Source organism: Pecten maximus, chromosome 2 (genome assembly GCF_902652985.1).
Source record: "Pecten maximus chromosome 2, xPecMax1.1, whole genome shotgun sequence".
Classification (NCBI taxonomy): domain Eukaryota; kingdom Metazoa; phylum Mollusca; class Bivalvia; order Pectinida; family Pectinidae; genus Pecten; species Pecten maximus.
In genome coordinates this window covers 50,170,634-50,198,012 of record NC_047016.1, presented here as the reverse complement: position 1 = coordinate 50,198,012, position 27,379 = coordinate 50,170,634, and the positions used below count along the sequence as shown (strand labels likewise).

Sequence of the window (27,379 nt, the reverse complement as noted above, 5' to 3'; positions counted from 1 at the left end):
CTCACCGCTGTGCCATTCGACCATTTAAGCATTGAACTGCTTTCATTTGGAAGTTATGGGCTGATGAATGCCAACTGGACAAAGGCAAATTTAATGAAGCGCGCTAGCGCTTCATGTTGAATTTTCCTTCGTCCAGTTGGCATTCATCAGCCCATAACTTCCAAATAAAAGCAGTTCAATGCTTATATTTACATTTGACAACGAATTTGAAAGACTTTATTCAGGAATTTTACTCTGATAATGAATGAACAAATTATTATCGTCAAAGACGGCACAGCCTTTTCAACAGCCATCTTTCGTTATCGCCGACGTGACAATTATGACGTCACTATAATAATGACGTCATAATAAAGATTTGGAAGTTATATAGTGGGGCTGCAGTGTAAATGTAAATATATAGTGATATTATACCTCATTCATTTAAGTGCCTATTTGAGTCTAGTAGTTGCTCCGGTCCATATATAGTATATGGCCCGGAGTCAAGGGCCGAAGTCCTTGACTCCGGGCCGACGCTATATGAAAATGACGTCATAATACCAAGTTGACGTCGTCATATTATGACGTCATCATTTCAGACACTGAGCGAAATGGCGTCTGGCAGTGATAGATTTGTTGGTCATATTCGGTATAATATAACAAATATTGCATGTCACTTCGGGCAATATGGGAGTTTATGGACTGGTCAGTCACCCAAATATATGTATATGGACCTCAGCTTCGCTTCGGTCCATATACATATATTTGGGTGACTGACCAGTCCATAAACTCCCATATTGCCCTCAGTGCCATGCAATATTTGTTAAATATATCATTTTAACGTCCACCATTTAGTAATGAATAATGATTTGTTACCACAAATATTTATAGACAACACTCCTTTCAACGCCTATACGTACACAGACTCGATATTACAAACATCTGACATAATTTGATGTGTTCTTGAACCTCCCATAATTTAACACGTAAAAAACAGACATCAGCCACCGAATACACTTGAAATCGTCTTCGTTACCTTACTCAACCCACAACAATAATTGTAAAACAAGAATGCAATTAACATGAATCTCAGGACAGGAAATATTATAGCTTTTTATGAGTAGATCTACCCACAGACTAAAAAACTGGCCCTTAATCCTGACGATCAGTGTTCGTGCAAATGCATTGTCTCTTTTAAATCGAGGTCGAAATTACCCACGAGTACCTCTCCTATACGTAATACGCATTTTTGTCTACAATGTACTGGTGTCGACGTTTGTGATTACGTTAAAGTGTGACCCACTGCTTCCTTGCCATTGCCTCGGTTCTAACTTCGTGGACATGACAATACTTGGATTTGATAAGAAGCAGACGACGGGATATATTCCGATATATCTAGCAAGATTATTCTCTCACTCTTTCAATGTAAATACAATGTATATACTTTATTTCTTGTGCCTACATTAATTCACTTTGCCACATTACTATTGATTTGAAGTTTGAACTAGTTACGATAATATTTAGCTGGTTACAATTCACCATTGTGGTAGTGAAATCATATATCCAGCATGTGAATCCTGCGTGGATATTGAGCGAGAACTAAGTGCGCGAATCTTTAATGTGACTACAGCGCATGTACATTATGACGTACACAATTGTGTGCTGATTAAAGATGGCGGCAAATCATCACATGGTTACCATGAGTCGCTCTGGATTAAATCCGAATACGCAAACAATTATCTCTGATTGTCATTCAAGTTGAAACACCTGGATGTAGTTCTTTTCTGACGAACAGTTCGTCATCGCGATTCTATCACCACAAACGGAGATTGAATGAAGATCCGCAATATTGTCCATTTTTGTTAAAAGCCTTATGTGTTTCCCGTCCCCGGACATCTGTACTAACGTGTTGGAACCACAAACGTAGATGTTTCCTTCCTTGTGTACGTCCATCCCCGACACACATTCAACGATACCGACATTCACCAAGTCAGTGTATATATTGTCACGTGACAACATTCCGATGATCGCTCTATCACCAGTAATTGTGAAATAGGAGATAAACAGGTGTCCATGCGTAGGGTCATAAGACAAAGCGGATACTGTCCTATCGTACTGGTGAATCTTATGGACAGTTCCATCACTTTTTACACTATATACATAACACCCTTGACTAACGATAAACTCGCCATTTCGGTATGCTATACAGGAACAAGAGCCCAAGGCTAGTTTTATTTCGGCCGAATTGACCAGTTTGTATGGTGTAATGGTCACTACGTGTATACCGTCGTCTTTCTCCGTTAGGACAGCTATTGTCCTGTTGTCCACTATACAAACGTCCCAGATAAGTCCGTTTACGTCCAGTTCGTCCACAACATGTCCTTTTGCATCTATTAACTTGAGCTTTTGTTTATAATGATCTCCAACTACGAGCCGACCATCGGGCAGGTAAACATAGCCCCTACAGTCATATGTATCCGATGAACTTTTCCTATTCACTTTTCCTATTTCCTTTAGTTTACATTTAGTTAAATCCTTTTTTAAATTTTTGATACTTTCATGAACAATGCGCTGATCCTTTCGGACCGCTATCTTCCCAAAGCACAAAACTGAACTAATATCCCAGTTCGAATCAAGTTCATGTTCAATCCGTGTAGCAAAAAGCGACTTCTGCATCTCTTCTGCCAAGTCATGATACGATTCAATCTCCGTCTGACCCCTTCGGTAAAACAGGACCGTATTTATAAAGTCGTTCCTCTGCAACGCTTCAGCGGCCGACTCCAAAGTATTCTGCATAGCTGCCTTCAGCCGTTCACACTTTTGACTGGAAACCTTCAAATGATCTCTTATCTCCTTGTATTTTGCAATCATATCGTCTGTTACATCCTTTTTCTTTTCTGCGATACGATGCTCAATCTTTTTTTGCACATCTTCAATGCTTTTCAAAGCGGTATCTCTGTCATCTGCGTTGGTCTGAAGCTGTAGATCAAATTCCTGTATTAGAGACTCCATTTCGGTTACCCCTAGTTGTAGAGACCTCGTACTTTTGTCGAGTAATGATTCATTTTTCAATTTCGCACAAACATCTTTGAGGCTTGTCAAAGCTTTACAATCCTTATGACCGGCAGTGAGACATTTAATGCAACCGATGAATTTGTGATCCTCACAGTAATAATTCTTCTTTCTGTGATGTTGTTCACATTCTTCATTCATATTCAGCCGGTCAAACCAGTTTGTCAGGTCAACAATATCGCATTCAGTGTGGACCATGTCATGGAAATCGACTTTACATGACTCGCAGAAGGAGGAACTGGTCGCTTTACACCAGAATCTTGCATGTGTCGTCTGTCGCTTCTTCTGGCACGGACTACAGAAGAATGACTCTACGGGATGGTTCGCCAGTCTGATCCTCTCTACAGCATGCCTGTCGGTCGGGAACTGCTTGGCCCAATTTGTCTTGTCCTCTGATTTGTCGACAGGATGAGTCAGTTTCCTACATACCGGACAGGTAAAGGACGCCGCCGTACCACTCGACTTCGAAGTTTCTTTGACGATGTAGATACTCAAACATTCCTCGCAGAAACAATGGCGGCAAGGGAGACACTTTGGCTGACGAAGCTGCTCCAGACAGATTGGACATTCTATGAACATGAGGTGTGAATAAACCAGGTTAGATCGTGTGCTGTCTTTGAAGGGAGGATCTGAACTTTGTCCACCTTCTGCCATGTTAGCACTTACCTGTAAATATAATGCAGAAAATGTATCTTATTTGTGGAATACGTTAACCATCTAAGCCTCAAGTCTGGACGTCGATTAGTTTATCTGTACATATACAGACGAGCTAATCTATGAAGTCTGAATTGGTAGGTAATAGATGTAATAAGACAAGATAAGAAATTGGATATAGTACGACATCATTTGGCAATAGTGGGACCACTTGATGAGTGTCAAATAAATAGTGTGACAGCTAGATTAGCGGTGACTGGATAGTGAGACAACCAGATTAGTGGTGACTAGATATACTGGGAGAACCAGATTAGTGGTGACTGGATAGTGTGATAGTTAGATTAGTGGTGTCTGGATAGTGTGACAGCTAGATTAGTGGTGACTGGATAGTGGGACAACCAGATTAGTGGTGACTGGATAGTGGAACAACCAGATTAGTGGTGACTTGGTAGTGTGATAGTTAGATTAGTGGTGACTGGATAGTGTGTGACAGCTAGATTAGTGGTGACTTGATAGTGAGACAACCAGATTAGTGGTGACTGGATAGTGGGACAACCAGATTAGTGGTGACTTGGTAGTGTGATAGTTAGATTAGTGGTGTCTGGACAGTGCCACAACCAGATTAGTGGTGACTGGACAGTGTGACAGCTAGATTAACGGTGTCTGGATAGTGAGACAACCAGATTAGTGGTGACTGGATAGTGTGACAGCTAGATTAGTGGTATCTGGATAGTGTGGCAGCTAGATTAGCGATGACTGGATATACTGGGACAACCAGATTAGTGATGACTGAATAGTGTGTGACAGCTAGATTATTGGTGTCTGGATAGTGTGACAACCAGATTAGTGGTGACTGGATAGTGGGACAACCAGATTAGTGGTGACTGGATATACTGGGAGAACCAGATTAGTGGTGACCGGATATTGTGTGACAGTTAGATTAGCGGTGACTGGATAGTGCCACAACCAGATTAGTGGTGACTGGATAGTGTGACAACCAGATTAGTGGTGAATGGACAGTGGGACAACCAGATTAGTGGTGACTAGATAGTGAGACAACCAGATTAGTGGTGACTGGATAGTGGGACAACAAGATCAGTGTTTACTGGATAGTGGGACAACCAGATTAGTGGTGACTGGATAGTGAGACAGCTAGATTAGCGGTGACTAGATAGTGGGACAACCAGATTAGTGGTGACTGGATAGTGTGACAGCTAGATTAGTGGTGTCTGGGAACCAAATTTGCTATCGACATATACAGACCAATATGTTATATAGTTACTACGATGAACATATAATTACGAATCAGGAATTAGACTTATATATATTATGATTGATGTGTTATGTATTTAGTGTCCATCAAAAATAATTGAAAAATCCTGATGACTTCACCAAGTATCCAAGAACATATTAAAACCGTGTATCGAAATTCCCAACTTGAACGATCTACGTTGGTAAGAAATTATCAAGAAGTGTTGGTATGTCGGTATAACGCTTTCTTGACTATCTGTTGTCAACATTTACTCTTCACATTCACTCTTCACATTTTATTCTTCACATTTACTCTTCACATTTACTCTTCACATTTTATTCTTCACATTTACTCTTCACATTTACTCTTCGCATTTACTCTTCACATTTACTCTTCACATTTTATTCTTCACATTTAGTCTTCACATTTACTCTTCACATTTTATTCTTCACATTTACTCTTCACATTTTACTCTTCACATTTACTCTTCACATTTTATTCTTCACATTTACTCTTCACATTTACTTTTCACATTTACTCTTCATATTTACTCTTCGCATTTACTCTTCGCATTTACTCTTCGCATTTACTCTTCACATTTACTCTTCACATTTACTCTTCACATTTACTTTTCACATTTACTCTTCATATTTTCTCTTCGCATTTACTCTTCGCATTTACTCTTCACATTTACTCTTCACATTTACTCTTCGCATTTACTCTTCACATTTACTTTTCACATTTACTCTTCATATTTACTCTTCGCATTTACTCTTCACATTTACTCTTCGCATTTACTCTTCACATTTACTCTTCACATTTACTCTTCGCATTTACTCTTCACATTTACTCTTCGCATTTACTCTTCACATTTACTCTTCGCATTTACTCTTCACATTTACTCTTCACATTTACTCTTCGCATTTACTCTTCACATTTACTCTTCACATTTACTCTTCGCATTTACTTTTCGCATTTACTCTTCGCATTTACTCTTCCCATTTACTCTTCGCATTTACTCTTCGCATTTACTCTTCGCATTTACTCTTCACATTTACTCTTCACATTTACTTTTCACATTTACTTTACTCTTCATATTTACTCTTCATATTTACTCTTCGCATTTACTCTTCACATCTACTCTTCACGTTTACTATTCACATTTACTCTTCACATTTACTCTTCGCATTTACTCTTCACATCTACTCTTCACATTTACTCTTCACATTTACTCTTCACATTGTACTCTTCACATTTACTCTTCACATTTTATTCTTCACATTTTATTCTTCACATTTACTCTTCACATTTTATTCTTCAAATTTACTCTTCACATTCACTCTTCCCATTTACTTATGCCGATAGTATATTTTCTTACTTTAACATTGAAGCCCTGTCAGTTGCGGAGTTGGTGAGTGAAACAGTTATACTGGAGACGTATTGAGGTTAAACGTAATTAATTAACAAAAGTGACATATTGGAGTTCTTAATGATAAAAACTGTTTTTGACCTCTCCTAAAAAGGCAGAGTGTTTATAGACTGGTTCAAATTTAGTATGACTCATAATAACAGGTGTCACATGATTGTGTCACGCTGGGTAGGAAATAGACTAGCTGCCTTTGCGGTAGATAATAATGACTTCCCTTTTATTCCATTATCTTCACGGCTCCGGTATTGAATAGATAAAGCAAAGATCAAGATGCCGCAACGAAAAGCAGGAAATTTCGATGACGAGATTGCCTTAACATGGATGTCTTTTGAAGCGGTACTGTGTTAGCTGTTCTCAAATCTCTTCATCTCCCTTATTTCCAGCTGACGTTTGGAAGCTACATTTCAAGTACACGTGTATTGTAGTTGTCCCATCTACTTCGAATGAGCCATACACGACTTTTGAGATATCCCCTCAATTTCAACCAGTGACTACTACAATAGTAATATAAGACTTGCGAGATATCCCCTCAAATACTACAATAGTTATATAAGACTTGCGAGATATCCCCTCAAATACTACAATAGTTATATAAGACTTGCGAGATATCCCCTCAAATACTACAATAGTTATATAAGACTTGCGAGATATCCCCTCAAATACTACAATAGTTATATAAGACTTGCGAGATATCCCCTCAAATACTACAATAGTTATATAAGACTTGCGAGATATCCCCTCAAATACTACAATAGTTATATAAGACTTGCGAGATATCCCCTCAAACACTACAATAGTTATATAAGACTTGCGAGATATCCCCTCAAATACTACAATAGTTATACAAGACTTTCGAGATATACCCTCAATTTGAAACAGTGAATACTACAATAATTATGTAACACTTTCGAGATATTCCCTCAAATACTAAATGAGTTATATAAGACTTTCGAGATAGCCCCTCAATTTGAACCAGTGAATGCTACAATAGTTATATAAGACTTTCGAGATAGCCCCTCAATTTGAACCAGTGAATGCTACAATAGTTATATAAGACTTTCGAGATAGCCCCTCAATTTGAACCAGTGAATGCTACAATAGTTATAGAAGACTTTCGAGATAGCCCCTCGATTTGAACCAGTGAATGCTACAATAGTTATAGAAGACTTTCGAGATAGTCCCTCAATTTGATTTAGTTTAACCTATGTTAGGATAGGTATAGAAGACTTTCGAGATATCTTGGAAGTGCAGACTACAACCATTATGTTGTTATTAATTCCCATCAATTGAGACAATCCCTCAATTGACTACAAAAATGATATATATATATACAACATTTTGTACTCTTATTTAACAGGTAAGTAGGTATTTTAGACACATACAGACTCACATCATATGTCAGCATCGGTGTCAATGTGGCAAACACAAAATGTTGAACTGCCGAGACGAGTAAATCCCAAGCTACAATATAATATGTCGGTTGATATGTTAATTGCGCCGCGGTGTGCACTGTGTGCCCCTTTTCAAAGTGGCAAGGTAAACGGATGTATTTAAGATGTCTAGTGTTGATCAGAGTAACTAAATACAGGTGTTGAAGGTGGCTGTTTTATATAGAATAACATCAAGCAAATATATGACGTCCAAGGTCCACACTTTCACGCTTTTTGTTTAATATGTAACAGGAGAGGAGAAAATGTAGCGGCCAGACCGGGGTTCGAATCCGGGACCTCCGAACACTAGCCGGATGCTCTACCAATTGAGCTACCTGGTCACCGATGATCGACCCAGTCCAGTCCCGCTACAAATATTATGGAGTATGACCATAGTTAGCCCGAATTTCCTCTGGTGTGAGGGCCAGAGGAAACTATGGCTTATTCATAGCTTAATATAATATTCTCTAATGAATTCCCCTTAAGAGGACCCCTCGCTGTTTACTGTTACATGATGAAATATATGCATACCTGTGAAGGTGTATACAATTTCACTACAATACGCATAAATTAAGACGTGACTCATGTTTAGGACATTTTATCCGTGCTGCCTGTCTAGCTAGGAGTTATCAGACGACAGTAACTGTTATAACTACCATTTGCCATTTTATATTTGTGTAATTAAGCAAAAAAAATAAAAGCAAATAATGACGTGATATATTCTTTATTCAAATCGATGTTTTTGGTAATTACATGATGTTTATAACTACAGGGAAGGCTAATATAGGCTTTGCCTGTTGCCTAATTCCGATAGGATTTTCTGAAATTAAAGAATATTTTTATGCGACATATCAATATTTAAGGCATATATTTACATATAAATATATATAGTATATTCATAAACAACCCACACAAACGAAGATATGTTTCCATGACCTTTACGTAAATTAATTCTTATTGCAGTGATCGGCATCATATGTTATATTGTAACCAATTTATAGTTATTTTGTTTTGTTTCTTCATGCCATGCTGAGAGATACTTCTTATTTAAATGTGGCGTTTAAGTTCACCGAGATAAACTGAATGTTTTGAAAGAATGGCGATAGAATCGGATAGCCAATTGTGCAGCAAATGTCACCAGCTCGGGTAACCATTCGCACCATCTCGTTGAAATTTCCGGCAATCTTCGGAAATCAACTCCGATTGCCGAAGATTGACGGAAACTTTTCCCTAGATGTTGCGATTGGTCGGGAAACATGCTATCATCTCTCAATCTTCACACTTTAAAGTGACATGATAACCGTTAAAGTGTTTTAGACCTGGTGTTCTAGTTTAATTCATTAATACAGTGCAACTTCCGAAAACCGAACCTTCTAAAACCCGAACACCTCTGAATACCGAGCGAATTGTCATTGTACGGAATCGGTACTTCTTTATTATAGTATTAAAAACCTTCCAAATACCGATCCCTCTGAATTCCGAACACCGGACACCTCTGTACAGTGCCATTTATTCCAGTACGGATCAACCTTGATGAACGTATTATTTTAAAATGGCCCCTTTACTTCGTTTGTAAAGCCCACATTTTTATATATCAATAAAAACAAAAAATATCTTTAAAAAAGATAAACGGTATAGTTTTAATGCTGGTGGTTATGATGCAAAACTGCTGGTGAAATAAATTAACGAACTGATTATATAATGTGTTTCAGCACAAATAACAAAATTATATCAGTTTGAATCATTTTTTTTGAGATAATAAGACTGCATTTGAATCAGGAATATAATATTATCAATGTGTCATTTGAAAAGATACATCCACTTATTCAGCTTGCATTCAATCTTAACTTTGTTTCCCTTTTAATTGTATATCTGCATTTTGCATTTACCGCTATATTGACCAATCACATACTTCATCTTGACCAGTAACGCCACCTGTCGCGTCATATCCGGGACCAAAAGAATATTATACGGCTATGCCGAAAAAACAGCCTCATTTCTAGCCAAAACGAGTATGCTATTAATATTGACATCTTTTTATAGCCGGGAACGATCCATAACAAAAACAGCGACACTCTCTTTTGAATCCATGTTCACTGACTAGACATTTGTATTATTACCCTTTTATACAACATGAATTAATGGCAGTGTAAATGAGATGCACATCCACTTTTAGACTAGGTGTGGTTTAAAGCATGTCATCTATCAGTAGATGATCTTATTTCGTAATTTACGGAAATTCAAGTCATTTTGAGCGCACCTACGTAATACTTTTTTAAATGAATTCATAACATCAAATTTCCACACAGAAGATAGAATCCGCCAATTTTGTAAACGGATAGCAATACCACGCAAACAGCTCATGGCCCTTCCTCTCAGGCAAATTGAACCACTACAATTAAATTATTCATGGATGATCAGGAAAAATATCCAATTTGGGCAGATTTGTTTTAATCAGTGACCAGATATATGAGTAAAATTACTCCCCCGCGCATGCTTTGAAAGTTGATATTAACGCATGTTACTGCATTAGGGGCTTACTAATTCTCCTGTATATAGAATACACAATTTCTGATTCTGGATTCCAATACTTAGTAATTAGAGTGATTTTATATTTAGGAAGTAAAATATTCATGAGATACAAGCATCGCCTATGCTATCCGGAAAACACATAAACAAACGGCATGTTTACATACTGGAACGAAACAATCTGTAGCTTCTCACTCCCAGTTTTATTTTCCTTTTCCGACGGAGGGTCTATAATCTCGTCGGAGAGTTCCACCTCACGTCGTTGCTATGGCAACAGCACACGTATGCTAGTCACCACTTTGACACGTAGAGTGGATTTACAAGCATGCTCTCATTAACACTGCCAATCCTTGTTATCAACGTTTCGTCTGTTACTAGTTTTGTTCTCAACAAAGGCAGCATTGATATACAGACAGTCCACAGACAAAGTATAGCACACCATTCATACTGTGTATGTTATAAAGCATTTATAATTTAAGTATCTAATTTTATAAATCCATGTAAGACGACCACCACTGTTACAACAACAAAATATCAAAAGAACAAATTGTCACAGAAAGAGAATAGCAATGAGGTTAGAACTGTTACAAAAGGACGATGTACAAAACTGTAACAATAGGACAATACAGAAGAGTAAAACTGTAACAATAGGACAATACGGAAGTGTAAAACTGTAACAATAGGACAATACGGAAGTGTAAAACTGTAACAATAGGACAATACGGAAGTGTAAAACTGTAACAATAGGACAATACGGAAGTGTAAAACTGTCACAATAGGACAATACGGAGTGTAAAACTGTAACAATAGGACAATACGGAAGTGTAAAACTGTAACAATAGGACAATACGGAAGTGTAAAACTGTAACAATAGGACAATACAGAGTGTAAAACTGTAACAATAGGACAATACGGAAGTGTAAAACTGTAACAATAAGACAATACGGAAGTGTAAAACTGTAACAATAGGACAATACGGAAGTGTAAAACTGTAACAATAAGACAATACGGAAGTGTAAAACTGTAACAATAGGACAACACAGAAGTGTTTTAAGATTGATTAGCCATATTCAATTTCTGAACGTTTACAAACTATCAAAAAGCCAGGGTCTCGTTTACAATAATTTGGATATCACTTCATAATTATGTCAGTCTTTGAATCTAATTGTGAAAACAGTCGAATTTGCCATCTTTGCGTGTATCTAAATATGTTATAAAAGTTCAGTTTGACAATTTCATATGCAAAAGAGCTAAACAATCGCAGAGTAAAGTATATTCTTAACAAGACACGGAGAATAAGGCGTTACACTGAGGGACGTTAAGGCTCCAGATATCACAGACATATCCATGAACAATACAATCAGAAATAGCAATTGTTTATAAATGTGGCAATCAATTGGGTGTCGGTGATAATCTCACGCCTAACGTGACACGCTAAATTATTGGATGTATAATTGGAAATAAATGGTAGAGTGACCGTTCAATGGTTGAACACTGGGTGAAATAAACCGGAAATGACGTCGCCCAGACAATCGGACTGCCACGCCACCTACACAAATGTCACAAACAGCTCTCTATACCGATTTCTGTGACAACATAATTTCTGTCTGGCGTGTAATTTGTGTTCTGATTAAAGAAAATACTATTAATAGTTACATTTTCGAGAGATAGGGCATTTCACAGCGTTTTGATTCGTATGTGCCAGAAGACTTGAGGAAATCCTCTTAAGGGTTATCTATATAGGAGAATAATGTTGAATTTCAAACCCAAATAAGCCACAAAAATAATCAAGAAATATACCAAAACGTATTCATGCTGTAGATGCTAACAGTTTCTTCTATAGAGTTACTTTGAGGTAAGATGTAGCAAGGAATAATTCTAAGTCACACAAATAATCAAACATGAAAACATAGACATACTGTTATGCTCACAAGTTTCTATTGCATACGATAGGGGCATTTGTTTGACCGGATTTGATCTTATGTACGTATAAACACTGATTTTGTTTTAACCTTGAAATGCAAATGGCGGCTGGGAATATTACACAAATATGGCATAAAGGGGGCGTTTAAATCAATAAAATGTGTCCATGTCATACTTTTAAAACCATCTGATCATAGTAAGAAGGACTTTTTAAGACACATTGTTAAATTACTGAGTTTAGGTCCTTTTCCCAGAAATATGCACATTTTACCTGAAACTTAGTGTTTGAATCCCCCCCCTAAAACAGTCTTCTTGCCATGTCCTGAGACCTTTATTATGTCCAATAAGAGCATGTCCGATGTTTGAAATACCTCCTTGTGGCCTATATGCCATATATGTGTGCTGCACCATTTGCATTTTAAGGTCAAAATAGAATCAGTGTTTATACATATCATAAAGTCAAACCAAACCAATGGTCTTATTGAATGCTTTATAGACATGTGTGAACACAACGGCAGGACAATTTTGTGCAATATATGTGATACCAATGAACTAATTGAGTGCCCCTGTGGTTGACCCTCTATAGAATTTACTCAATCTTGTAAAATATGAATATATTCCTCGAAATTGGAAACAAGGCATTATAGTAACCATACATAAAGGCCATGGAAAACCAAAGAAGACCCAAACAGCTACAAAGGAATTACGCTTTTGCCGGTATTTATTTATTTTATTTATTTTTGAAACAATAGCAGTGTTGTTTGTTCATATTTTATGTTTATGTGAATCAACAAAATAAAATAGAGATAGTCATGCTATATTAGAACGTCATACTCCATGCTCCTTAGTGCATTTCACCCCATAAACTAAGTGTTGAAGCCGTGCTAATTATAGCTCTTTTTATTGGTGTATATGTTTAATGGATTTTTTTAAACGACAACCGATAAATGAACGAGTTTAATATATAGAGCATTGCCATGAGTGTAAGAGTCTATTCATAGAATAACTCGTACGAGAATATAATTGAAATCTGTCAAAATAATGCTACATGTATATAAGGCAGGGAATTTCACCTCGAACAGTTTGTTTTTCTCTACGGAGACAATATTGGCTTGTCCTTTGTGTACTCCATTGAAATGATGATTTTTATCCAAAGAATGTCAGCTAAAATATTCAATAGAGTGATTAAGCAAACTTTATTCAAAATGATAAAGACTATTTTAATCATAATAAATGATAATTATGATAATTGTGAAGTGATAAGTATTAATGATTGAATACATGAATAATCTGTGAATATTAGTCGCATATAAATCAATCTGTATACTTTTCATGAAATAAACGTGTTAGCCATAAAACTACATAGAAGATAATATTCAGCACGGCCGCGAACAGCCTGGGGTACTTAATTATCCGGCAGCTGAACGTCTATGCGGGATTCAAAATCTTTTACTTAGATATTTTATCGTACTATATAAGTATGTTCCTACAGAGAAGATGAAATTATTTTTCTATGTTATAATAGTACAAAACGAAGTTTCTATGGGTTTTCTCCAATAAATTTAAGATTTAAATAAGATATTTACATTCTGTGTTGCATTTGCCTATATGTCGTTAGTAAACCAAATTGCATTCATAAGACTGTATACTACAATTTACAGTGATTCGGTCAGTGTAGGAATACAGCTCCAGGTGTTGTAGGTTAAAATAATGGCCGCACAGTTACTTTCGGTCTAGTAAGAGGGATCCCCACATGCGATGTGCTACCTACCGACACACGTTTACTACCATAAATTGAATCTGTAGGCTTGTTCTATTGGTATATCATGCAATAATTGAAAAAATTGCTAGCTGCACATAGTTTATACAAAAATATTCATTATATAAGTATGTAATCAATTTTTTTTATCAAAGCTATTGTATACATTAGGCATAGTATAGTTTACACATCTTGTACACATTAATGACTGATTTTGTTCTTAACTTATTCATCTCGACTTCACTAATTTTGTAGGTTATATTTCCTCCAATCAATATATGTAATACATGCATTTCATAATCTTGAAGCGAGTGTAAATAGACACTAAACAGTATATCATTGATATTAATTATACAGCACCAGAGCTGGTCCCTCAAATCAGCCGTACTGTAGCACTAGATGTATCTTTTGGTCTTTATTTAAAAAAAAACCCATATTTATGACATAATTCCATTGTACTCAAGCTACGAATGTTAAAACTATTTTCATTTTATATTATACATATTCTCTGTGTTGAGGAAATCGAAGTGCGAACTTCCAAAAGCATTAAGTTTTAGTTGATTAATTATTTCTCGAAACCCTGTAAAATCATTATCAACTTTCTTTATTTACATTGTGTACCTCATATTTCGTTACAGAATTAGATTCTGTATATTTCCAAGCACCTTTCTTTCGAAGAGTTCCTGTTTGAACAAAACTGTCTAGATTTTAAGGCAGGTAATACTTTTTAAGATATTTTGACTTCCTCAGGAATGAATCCGTTTGGGTACGGTCTATATCTAGCCAAAACGAAAAGGGACTGGTAATAAAAACTTTACTAATAAAAGATATAGGATTCATTCTACGAAATTATCTTAATATTCCTCAAAAAAGTCCAACCGAGTCAAGATGTACACATGTCTGTTCTGGTTCTTTTTATCGAATCGTTGAATAGATTTTACAAGAAAATATTATGCTCTTTCTAGCATTGATATTTCGGTTTTTGTCAATTGCCAAAGCTCGCACCCTTAAAAGGCGGATGGATACAGTTTTATTTTAATAAGCTTCGCTACTGTTAAAGGTTTGGGAGCAAAAGAATGTGTACCAGAATCGATAAGGGACATTGTACCCGATCGTAACTTATAACATGCTAATGTTGTTCTCTCAGTAGAGTTCTCTTAATTATCAAAATTATCATAGAGGCGACTAAATTTGGTATCCCTTTTCTTCATTCTTCATAGTGTTTCCTTTGACACTGCCTCAGATTTGGCCTTTAGTTGAGCGTTCGCCCCTCTGAGGAAGGCTTTGGGTTCTGTCCCTTTGCCGAGACGTGGCAAGAGTCTAAAAATGGTAGTTGCTACTCCTGCTTAACGGTATATTAAGGGATGGTTCGCCTCTTGTCAGTGTAATGCGACCGGGTGGTGTGTCATGCTGGATGTCTTCAACAGTATACTTCATGGAGGTACCAATATTAAATCGGCATCAGTTTCATGCTATCATAAGGAGGCAAACATATCCAAGCCTTCCAAAATACACACAGACACCACACGCATGCATCTCGCACACATGGGAGGCTGTCCTTAAATCACCATACTTGTTAACAGGGCGTTTAACAAAACAAAACCAAGCCATATACCTCTGTACACTTGTATCATCAAAAAATGTATTTTTAAATTTATTTTTTTAAACTAATTGTTGAAAATGATATTTCCCCCCAGTTTTCTGACAATTTAACCCGGTCTAACGGTTTTTTGTATACTGAATTTGTTTACAGTTGGAGTCGTGTATATGTTAAATCAATAACAAGTGGACGTCTGTTACGGAAATAATGAGAACGGGAACAAGTCATTATCAGCAGGAAGATACAGGAAACGTAAAAATGTAAGCATTTAACAATTCTAGGTATTGTGTTTTCAAAGTCGTGATAGATGACCGAACTTTTTTCTGGTAGACATTACATATTTCGCTTACAGACCAGTTCAATAATTAAAAACGCATAAGTAGGTGTTACTTAAGCATTGAACTGCTTTCATTTGGAAGTTATGGGCTGATGAATGCCAACTGGACAAAGGCAAATTTAATGAAGCGCGCTAGCTTCAAGTGAGCTGAGTAAAGTTATATAGTGGGACTGCAGTGTAAATGTAAATATACGTCGGTAAAAATGTTCCATCATCGACTTATACTAATTTTGAAACTCTTTTTGTGATAAAAAAAATAACCCGATGAGAATATCGATAATTCTAAATCATATTAAGTACATTAAGGGGGACTGTTAACGGTGATAATATTTCTCAACTTGTCTTGCATCGGGAGAACAAAAGAGTCCAGATTGGAAGTTTGAATTTAATTTGCGTAGCATGCACTTCTTACGCACGCGAGAAAACTGCAAATAAACAAATCAAATTTCTACAACTCAATTATCTTCTTATGCAGTGCATGCTCCAACATTCCAAACCAACGAATTTACGTGTTTTAGCAGTTGATTTATTTCAAGGATAATCCTGTCAAAACATGAAAACATCTTAATAATGATATTATTTCACTCAGTTCAGGGTCTCCAACTTTTAAAGTGTTTAGCGCTTGTTTGGTCAGAAGATTGGAAATGCACGGACTGTAAATGAGAGAGGATTTATACGGTAGTTTGGTTTGATTAAATGAAGGAATACACATTAAATGCCCTGGCAGTCAATTAGGTGTTACATTAGGCAGGTAATGTGAAATAATCTAATAAAGACACCCACAGCAGATGTCTTTAAACAACTAACTTTAAAGATTTGTCTACAAATACCATATTAACTTTATAGATGTGTCTACAAATACCATATTAATTATATATACATGTCTACAAGTATCATATTAATTATATATATATATGTCTACAAATACCATATAAACTCTATATACATGTCTACAAGTACCATATTAATTATATATATGTCTACAAATACCATAATAACTCTATATACATGTCTACAAGTACCATATTAATTATATATATGTCTACAAATACCATATTAATTATATATATATGTCTACAAATACCATATTAATTATATATATATGTCTACAAATACCATATTAACTCTATATATATGTCTACAAATACCATATTAACTGCTTTACAAGTTGTATGCCATTGTAAGTCACATCTACATTTTTTTTTTCATATTTCATCATCAAAATGAAGATACATATATGATAAACAAGAGTTGCCAGAGCGATCATGGCGCAATCCACTGAATGATCTTAATTGTCAGACTGATCATCTTTCTTCTTTTCTCTTCTTTCCTTTTTCCTCTTAATAATCTGATAACCTCCAAATGAAATCTCAAAAAGATCAAAGAAGAACTGTCTGAGAAACAGAGATAACAAACAGACTGTCAACATCCAAGGCGACTGCCTGTCGGCCATTTTGTTTTCATGTTCAGATTAAAAATTGAAATATTCCTCCAGTGCCTTTAAAAACAAAGCGATAAAAACTTCAACTATTAAAATTCATGGTGGCCGCCTGTCGGCAATTTTGTTTTCCCTGATCAAAAATCAAAATTGAATAAGCACAATTAGGGCTCAAGGGGAACCGACACATGTAGTTTGAGGAATATCCCTCCAGTACTTCTTATGAAATAACGATAACAAGGATTGTTTACGGCCGGACGACGGACGGATCACGGGCGTAGGGCGATTTGAGTAGTCCAACATCTGATGGTGGCGGGATAAACAGATCAGTAATCTTCTCGAAATCTTTGAAACTATTGCAAAATCAGTCATGGTGGAACAAATAAATAAATACCCTTGACCAAAAACCGAATAAAAAGAGTTGTTCAGAGACACCGTCTTCTGATTCAAACATATTTTATTGTCAAAAAGGGTTGGGCACAAGTTTTTGTAACTTATCAACGCCCTTTCCGAAACCGTTTTCTTCAAAGACGATAATGTAAGTCTTAGTGAAACCAAATATTTATTTATATCTTGTTTTATTTTTAGAGAGTCGTTATAATGACATTTCAAGAAAATATTAAACCATCTCTTCAGCACCACAAAATCACAACAGGAAATAGGGGATTTTGTATGTGGGGCTTAACGTCATGGCTGTAGCCACTGTTATATGAGGACACTTGTTTAGATGGACTCAAACAAAAGAATACAAAATCTCAGAAAAAAAGCTCTGGAAGAAAAACAACAAGAACCAGTCACACAGCATGCTAAAAGAAAGACGTTCACTCGATGACACATCCAGAAAACCGTCGCCACAATGTGACAAGTATCAAAAAAAAAAAAAAAAAGGAAAAGAAAAAAACCGTTTCTGCATTTCTATATCTCATTTTATTCCAGTTTATCACAGATATTTTGTTTGATTAGTAATAGTCACATGGTAAAACAATAATACAGAAACATATTAATTGTTAAAACAGGACATCCAGCAAGCTGTGTTGTTCCGAAGGTTCTTCTATACAGTATAACACGCATTTCATTTTTTTTTTTTGATTTTGAAAAATGCATTTTTAATATTTATGAGAATCTGTCAGATTGAAAATTTAGGGCATTTTTATACCATCTAGGGGTTAACAATGTATAATGTTTAAAATAATTTGGGTTGGTATTTTTTTTCAAATGCTTTAAAGAATATAATTTCCTTGTTACTAGGAACAACATTGCTTAACTGAATAATACAATTGATAAAAAGGTCTTTAACAGAATATTCTAGCATCCTCAAGGTCTATCGAAAACGAACATATGTAGTAGAACATGAGCAATCCACAAAGCGTTCAAGACCAATTTATCATGATGATGAATTGGGAGGATCAATAACAACATTTTGTAGCATACAAAAGCATTTAAAACAGCATTTTCTGTGTACAACGAAATCTTGTTAATCTGAGCACTTTAGCTTCTGTATGCAGCAAAACCTTGTTAATCCGAACATTTACTTTGACTAATAAAGTAATTATTTAAAATTTGTTAAGCTTACGATACAGGAAATTCATCTGTGTTTTTGACATGAATCATTCAAAGAAAATAGATAATAGATACATACTTTTATGTAAATTGTGACGAAAACAACTCGATCAAATATAGATCACATGACATGTATAACTAAAGATTAATCATTCATTGATATAAAATAACTTTTGTGATCCCATTTTTGTTTAAAATAATTGAGAAAATTATTACTTTAAATTCTAATTATTGTTGTGCAGAAAATTGTTACATTTGACGTGCATTATCAGAAATCGATCTTAATTTATCTTATTTCACATCGACTATTACGCAACAAGGGCTTTGGATACTATTTATAACTTGTACCCAACGCCGCTGCTATTAAAAAGGCAATGAAAATGTTTAAATTGAAATTCAAGAGGTCAGAATGATTATCTGGACAATTCTTTAAATCATAATCATCATTAAAATCAAATTATGTTTTACATGTCTAATTAATCTGAGGTTGTAGCAAAATGATATATTGTTATGGTGAATTTCATTATCAGTGAAGATTACAAATTTAAATTAAATTGTTGAAAATAAATAAACTAAATAAATAGGAAAATGTTTGCTTAAATATTGTATGTCGATGAATATTGATGAAGTTTAAATACAGAAAATATTAATCAAAATCATTTTGGCAGTTAAATAATTCGTTAACATTGTAATCATATCACAGACGCTCTTTTTCAATTAATGCACGATGAAGATATTTACCGAATAAACATCTCTTAATAAGAAATGCTTGTCCTCTAGATAACAAATAAACCATTCTTTGTTAAGTAGTTGTAAACACATTAATCACAGCTAATAAACTACGGGAATAGCCGGTCGCTAACAAGCTACACACGTCGGCGGCAAAAGCCGAAATGGAAGTGAGAAAACATTATGTCCGGACAGACGTAGGAACTGATGGATAATTCCGACAAACATGTAGCATAAATCACAATTTGTACCTTCCCCTGTAAAGCTCTGTCCCGGTGGGGACAGTCCATAAAAGGAGTAATACGTATCCGAGGAATCCGCCTACTACATCAGGATTCCTGGGTCTGTCAAACACACCCTTCCAGGCCGTCATTGGTGGTCCATTAACGCTTCCGTACACAACGCATGTGTATCAATTATCACGGAATAAGACGACACGGCCTCCTTCTGCTAAATATCACTCGTGGGACCTGTTGGGATTACGTAGACAAGAATAATGAAATCTTACGAGGAGATTGCAGCAAACGGTCGACTTTGAAGGTCAAGCGCGGTTGCTGGCCTGATGGACACTACTATCAAACAACGTCACGATCAGTCAAATTCTGGTTAGCCGAAAGATATATATAGAAGTCCGTTCTCGTCACTGACAGCTCCCAGACATATGATGTCCACACATGGCACAAATCTGCGTCCATCATCTCAATCAGAAATATACAAGACTCACTTTGGGTCAAGCGATGTCGACACACAAACCCAAATCACAATAAAAATGGACATCGCTAATTAGCGGAGCATGTGTAAGGTCAAAAATCTATCACAGACGCCGTCGCAAAATGCAGCTAAGTGTCAATTAAGATATGCGTTCCCAGGTACCGGTCACAAAAAAATGTCATAAATTGAATTGCCATATCGTTGAACCAGGTCATAGACACCAAAACGTGTTATTTCCTGGGAGCCAAGTGCTGGCACCAAGTCGAAGAAAGGAAATTGCGTACACATCACAATTCAAAATAAGTCTATGATCACATCTCAAGTAATAACTTTAATAATACTATAAATCAACATTTGTTTCAGTATCCCATTCAGAAATATATTAAGAACATCTATCCATGGACAGTCTATTTCCAATATGTACAGACGGGTGATAACTTACCAATACAATAACGCATTATTACTGTAAATCAACTTATTTTCACGGTGATTTATTTTCGCGATTTACAGTCATTTAAATACCTACTCTGTGATTGAAACTATTTCGCAGCGATGTATTTTTGCGAATTTTTAAAAAATTGCCCGCAAAAAAACTCGAAAATAAATCGTACGCGAAAATAAGTTTACAATATTATAACGAAAACATCGATTTACATGCCCTGAGGATTCCTAACGATCTGTTACATATTCACTAAGATTAGACCTGGATAATCTAGTTAGTCTGTTGTAAAAAATGCTTAACTACATGTATGTAACAACCCGGACATTTCACTGGAATGTAACAAAACCCACTTATAACTATGGTCACGAATTTAAATCCAAAGGTTCGAGCTTGAGAATGTCTTACAATGTTAAATGTTTTACTTCTGTATTTAATTCAAATGTCATGTTAAATAAGATATAATAAAGTAATTATTTTACCGTGTAAATTGACTAAAACTTACACGGTCTGTGTCTTAGCCAGCTTGATTAATACAACGCCGCCATTTATCGCCAATACACTCAGTCTGTTGTACCCTACGATATAGTAAGATCAATCACAATATTTTGAGACCAGTTAGATTTAAACTGTAGCTCATATGTAAAATACCGACATCATTAACTTCATGACTACTCTTAATACCAGATATTAGGGGGAATTAATATGGACACGTCGTGCACGGGTTTATATCAAAATATTCAACCACACTGACTTTGTGTCCACGTCACAAAAACAGGAACTATAAGCAAAAATCTATCTGAATACGCCAAATCCCGAGAAATAATTCAGTTTCAGTATATTAGTCAACGGATTAAGTAGTACCAGTAAGAGGCCGTTTATTGGCAGACAGCTAGAAGAGCAAATACCCTGATTTCAGAGGTAACCCCTTATTTTTAGGTCCGGGGTTAAACTAATAAAGAAGCGTAGAGCATGCGTCTGTATGTGTCCACGTCACAGACGCGGTATTCTCTCGGTGAAATTAATATGTATTATCAGTTGTCTACCACGATGGACACTATCAAAGCCTTTGTATGGTCCCATTCTTCTTTTAACACCCGATTCAGTTCCACATCTTGTTTCCATCAGTTTTTAGTAGCTACAGGAGCGGCTCTTAGCCTCTTTATGTATTCTTGTCCCCATTCTCGGAGTAAACCCTGTCAAAGATAATGAATTAATAACTAATTGACAACTGCAAAGATTAATTAATACATTAAGTAATCATACAATTGAATGGATGATGATATATCACATATAAACAATAAAACAAACAGAAAACAATGCTATGTCAGCTCGATACATACTAAGTATAATTTGATTGAGACGAAAATGGAGGGAAATATCTGCCTGTAGGTTTTACACAGATAACTTTAGATGTCTCCTAGAGTTTCTGCGTATTGTGTTGATTTTAATTTGATCCTATGGATATCGACCTTCTATATTGAATAAACTGACAGTAAATCACTCACTTTCCATGTCAAATGCACAGAACGAATGGTATCCCCTCCCGATATCAATTTTATAGACAGGTAGTGCGGTATGTTGTCAAAGCTTGTTACGAACATAAGGACCGAATTCCAACATTGCTGCTTTATAAGTACGTCTGACTCCATTGCCAGCTCAGAATGAAACCTGTGATATACACTATTCCTTTAAATAGTTATGTGACCAACACAGATATACCCCGACCCTATAAATAGTTATGTGACTAACACATATATACCCCGACCCTTTAATTGGTTATTTAATTAACACAAATATACCCCACCCTTTAAATGACTATGTGACTAACACATATATACCCCGCCCCTTTAAATGGTTATTTAATTAACACATATATACCCCGCCCCTATAAATAGTTATGTAATTAACACTGATATACCCCGCCCTATAAATAGTTATGTGATTAACACTGATATACCCCGACCCTATAAATAGTTATGTGATTAACACTGATATACACCGACCCTTAAATTGGTTATGTAATTAACACTGATATACCCCGGCCCTATAATTAGTTATGTGACTAACACTGATATACCCCGCCCCTTTAAATGGTTATGTGATTAACACAGATATACCCCGGCCTTATAAATAGTTATGTAATTAACATAAATATACCCCGACCCTATAAATAGTTATGTGACTAACACTGATATACCCCGACCCTATATATAGTTATGTGACTAACACATATATACCCCGACCCTATAATTGGTTATGTACTAACACTGATATACACCTCCCCTTTAAATAGTTATGTGATTAACACTGATATACCCCGGCCCTTTATATAGTTATGTAATTAACACTGATATACACCTCCCCTTTAAATAGTTATGTGACTAACACTGATATACCCCGACCCTATAAATAGTTATGTGACTAACACTGATATACCCCGCCCCTATAAATAGTTATGTGATTAACACTGATATACACCGACCCTTTAAATGGTTATATAACTACTGTGATAATCTTCAAAAGTGAAGTTACTACTTAATTGTAAACAAAATCTGTTGAAATATCTCGTAACACGCCTATTTTCAACTATAGGTATTGCCTATGCCCACATAAATCTAATCAGGTGTAGAACTTTATGATGTTGTTATATGGTCTGATTATGAATTGATGAAGGGTTTGTGAGATATATCAATACACATTTTCGCTAAAGATGCATCCCCCACAAACGAATCAATGGACATCTTATTTTCTTCTTTACTAAGTGGCAGATACAATTTCTCTTATCAGCATTGCCCGTTTAGAATTACTCCTAAATAAATTACTATTTCGCAATTATTTCTTATAACAATGATAGTTTAGAATTACTCCTGAAAGATTTGCTATTTCGTAATTACTTCTGCTAATGATTCTAGTTAAAAATTACTCCCAAAAGAATTGCTATTTCGTAATTACTTCTGCTGATAATACTAGTTAAAAATTACTCCCAAAAGGATTTTTATTTCGTAATTACTTCTGATAACAATTCTAGTTAAGAATTACACCTTAAGATTTGCTATTGCATAATTACTTCTGATAATAATACTGGTTTACAATTACTCCTAAACATCAGAACTGAGTTTCCTTCCATTTCAATTCGTCCTTAACTGCACACTCCGTTCCAGAATTACCTATACATCTTAAATTGTGTGTGCTACGCTGTTTTTTTTAAAAAAAAATTTGAGTGTCCAGTTTCGGCTTCTTATGATTAAAATACTCAATCACTATTTCATGGAGGCAAATTACCAACTTAAAAAACGCTGATCAAGATTCTACATCGGAGGCTGAAATAAAATTTGGAAGCTATTGAAATTGACACCCGTTCCTAACAAAACAAGCAATGAAATCAATTTTTACTAAACCATCTTTGAAGGAAACTACAATTGTGTCAGACGGAACGCTCATACGTCAGAAATGATTAGTCGGTGTTATTTCTACGTATTACTGGCGACGTTGCTGTTGAAATGCTGTTGTTTTAGGCCTGTTGCCAGATTGGAATTGATGGTTGAGAGGGGTCTATCACCGTTGTTGCGACTGATAGTTGACACAGAAATGAATTAAACTGAATCTCATCCATTTGTCTTCAAGTGTACTCTTCCAAAGCTGAATTCTTTAATTGACCGTTTAAAATGATTTACGTCATAATTGACAAAATACGAAAAAGATTAATTCAATGTTTCAGTTCTTTCTCTAGAAACAAGCATTAAAGTCATTTAGATGGACATTAATTCGGGACTTCTTTCTATCAATACCTGACTGCGGCCTGTTTTCAATGATCACAAGACTTTGACATTTTAACAGAAAGCATGGCATTAGTGTCATTCTTAATACTCCGAAGACTATTTGAAAATTTTAAACTTGAAGGAAGCACTTACGTAATGAAGCATTTAGAACAATGTATCCATGTTCTTCATTTACCTTAAAACAATGTATGTTTCGTGAAATACGAAGCTCATTGGCAGCCGGCTGGCCAGACAAATGTCGACAATGCTATTTTTCTGTGTATAGTATATATACAATATGTATATCTCTTTACGTAATACGGTTGATACCCACAATCAATAAAAGTAAGAAGATTTATCACAATAATGTTTACACGTTCTGTTAAATACAGACGCCTGGCAGGAAGTAGGAAGGCGTGCAGACAACGTATAAAATGGAGCCAATGGTATAGGCTCGGTTATAACCGGAACAAACATCGTAAGTACCAGTACTGGCAATCGATAACATAAAAAATAACCGTCATTACAGTTGCCATGAAAACAATACATTATATATCAACGCAAATTAAACTGAAAATTATTCATGTACCGTTTCTGAGAACAACACGCCTTAAGAAGACGTTTCGGTTATCAAACAGTTGTAACAACAACACGTTTGAAAATTCATTAAGATATTAGACGTGCGACGTTACACTTACTGATAATAACAGTATATTTGGGTTGTTGAATTTAGTAACTACGCTGAGTAGCCAGGGTTTTCTAAATGATCAACATCGATATACACTAAAGAATTCTTACTTTTGTAATCATGACGTGATTCCCACCCATGTAAATATCGTATTGAAGATTTGACGGCGATGTGATGGTGGCCTACATAATTTCCTATATAATACTTCACAAGGGTGAAATTAGTGTAGAAAACGCTAGCAATTCCGGAACACCTGGTTCTGCCTTAACATTAAGGTGACGGTATCCAAATCGTATGATTAACCAAAATGGGCCACAATTTCATTAACAAGAGTACCGCAAGACTGAGCAATATTCGCCCGTCCCATATCAAAGATAAATGCATTCGGTGTTAAATTAAAATTGAAATAAATACAAACTTGTTAATGAACAATAATAATGTCTAATAAAAAAAAATCAGAAATCATTTTCGTTTCACAGCAAAGTACAAAGTTTGAAAGTGAGTTGGAAACTGAGGAAGGGGATCTACATTCGAATCATAATTGCGTTCAAGGAAAGACAAATGCATGTATAATCATAAAGCCTACACAGTTTCAAAGAGATCGGCTGAAAGAATTTCTTTTGGATCGCCGAACAAAATCCAGTTACTGAACTAAACAAAGGGTGATAACGTTTGCAAAATTCCTTTCAAAGAAACGCAGCTACATATAGCTATTTTAAAGCCTACAAGAAATCCATTGAAAACTGTAAAAAAATGCTCATTTGAAGTGTGCAATATTGAAAAAATCAGTCCGTAATCAGTTCTGGATACTGACATTTGGAAATACAGAAGAAGCTAATATTGGTGAACTTCGGATAACAGTTTGGCTTTTTGAAACACACTTCGATATTCTTCTGATGATATGACCGTAAATTGACGTACTTCATCTTCTTGATGTGTGTTTGGTGATCTGTTTTGATTCTGTCATCTTATTTGAGTTCATTGGTGACCTTCCAAAAGATTATTGGCATACCAATAGGAACAAACTGTTCCATCTACTGACTGACTTATCTTGAAAACCTTGCCCTTGCAAAGTACTTCAATCGAATGATGGTTATCTTTACATAATAAAGACTTTATCAACCATGTCGATCAGAAATGAACCATGTAGAACTTGAAAGCAAGGACACACAAGTCTCTTCAACACCAGCTGCTAATGTCGATCTTATTTTACAAATTAACCAACAAAGACAGCTTACAACCAAGATGCATGATTAATGTGATGATTGCAACTTACCAACAGTTTACATATTTAGATAGCAACATCCCTGCATCCCCTACCTACGGTGTATACCTGACCCCAGATGATTCGATATTCAAGGGCGTGTTCCCATGCTCACGTTTCCGCTACATATGTCGACTACTGACAGAGAGTTTAACAACAAGGTTTGAGAGATACAGGTTGATGAAGACCATGGGAACGCGATATGGTCGATTTCGTGATCTCATTTGGAAATATTCTAATTCCTTTAAGCATTGATGTCATTTTTTTTAGTTTCATTGGGGTATGAAAAAAAATTGTTTGCAAACTTTTGTAAGAATCCGCTACGCATACAATTTTTTTTCATACCCATATGAAACTAAAAAATAATTGACATCAACGCTTATAATACATAATTGTTTTAATTAATTTTCAAAATTTAAACATGTTTAATGTACAATTGAACTGATCTTATAAGGGATTCTTTTTTCACAAATCAATGAAAATGTCAATGGCCGTATTGTGACGTCACATATTTCGCACCATTTCGGATTTTTTTCATAGAGGTATGAAAAAAAATCTCAACCAATCAGAAAACTACATTCTGCGTACAAACACTGGACAATTAATTATTTTAAAAAAATTGTTTGCAAACTGTATGAAACCGCGTAGCGGATTCTTACAGAAGTTTGCAAACATTTTTTTTCATACCCCTATGAAACTAAGAAATAATTGACATCAACGCTTATAATTATTTTTTGAAAATAATTTTCTAATTTAAAACATATTTTATGCACAATTTTACTTGTTTTATATGGGATTGTTTTTCTCAAATCAAATCCAATTCGTATT

At 35.5% G+C, this 27,379-nt stretch overlaps 2 protein-coding genes across 6 annotated transcripts in view; both read right to left on the bottom strand.

Moving 5' to 3' along the window:
* Positions 1-833: 833 nt before the first annotated feature.
* On the bottom strand, positions 834-7,856 carry LOC117322375. The gene is made up of 2 exons (XM_033877245.1): positions 7,774-7,856; positions 834-3,714 (listed from the first exon to the last, which is right to left on the bottom strand). Exons 1-2 carry the CDS (start codon positions 7,786-7,788, stop codon positions 1,726-1,728), a joined length of 2,004 nt encoding a protein of 667 aa, XP_033733136.1. The 5' UTR covers positions 7,789-7,856; the 3' UTR covers positions 834-1,725.
* Positions 7,857-18,303: 10,447 nt separating this feature from the next.
* The window catches only part of LOC117322372, a 75,613-nt gene continuing 66,537 nt past the window's right edge, over positions 18,304-27,379 (bottom strand). For all 5 annotated transcript variants that reach the window (XM_033877243.1, XM_033877241.1, XM_033877240.1 and 2 more), the window contains one exon: positions 18,304-22,034. In XM_033877243.1, the coding sequence (XP_033733134.1) occupies positions 21,963-22,034 (72 nt within the window). In that variant the 3' untranslated portion in view covers positions 18,304-21,962. The remainder of the gene's footprint in view (positions 22,035-27,379) is intronic.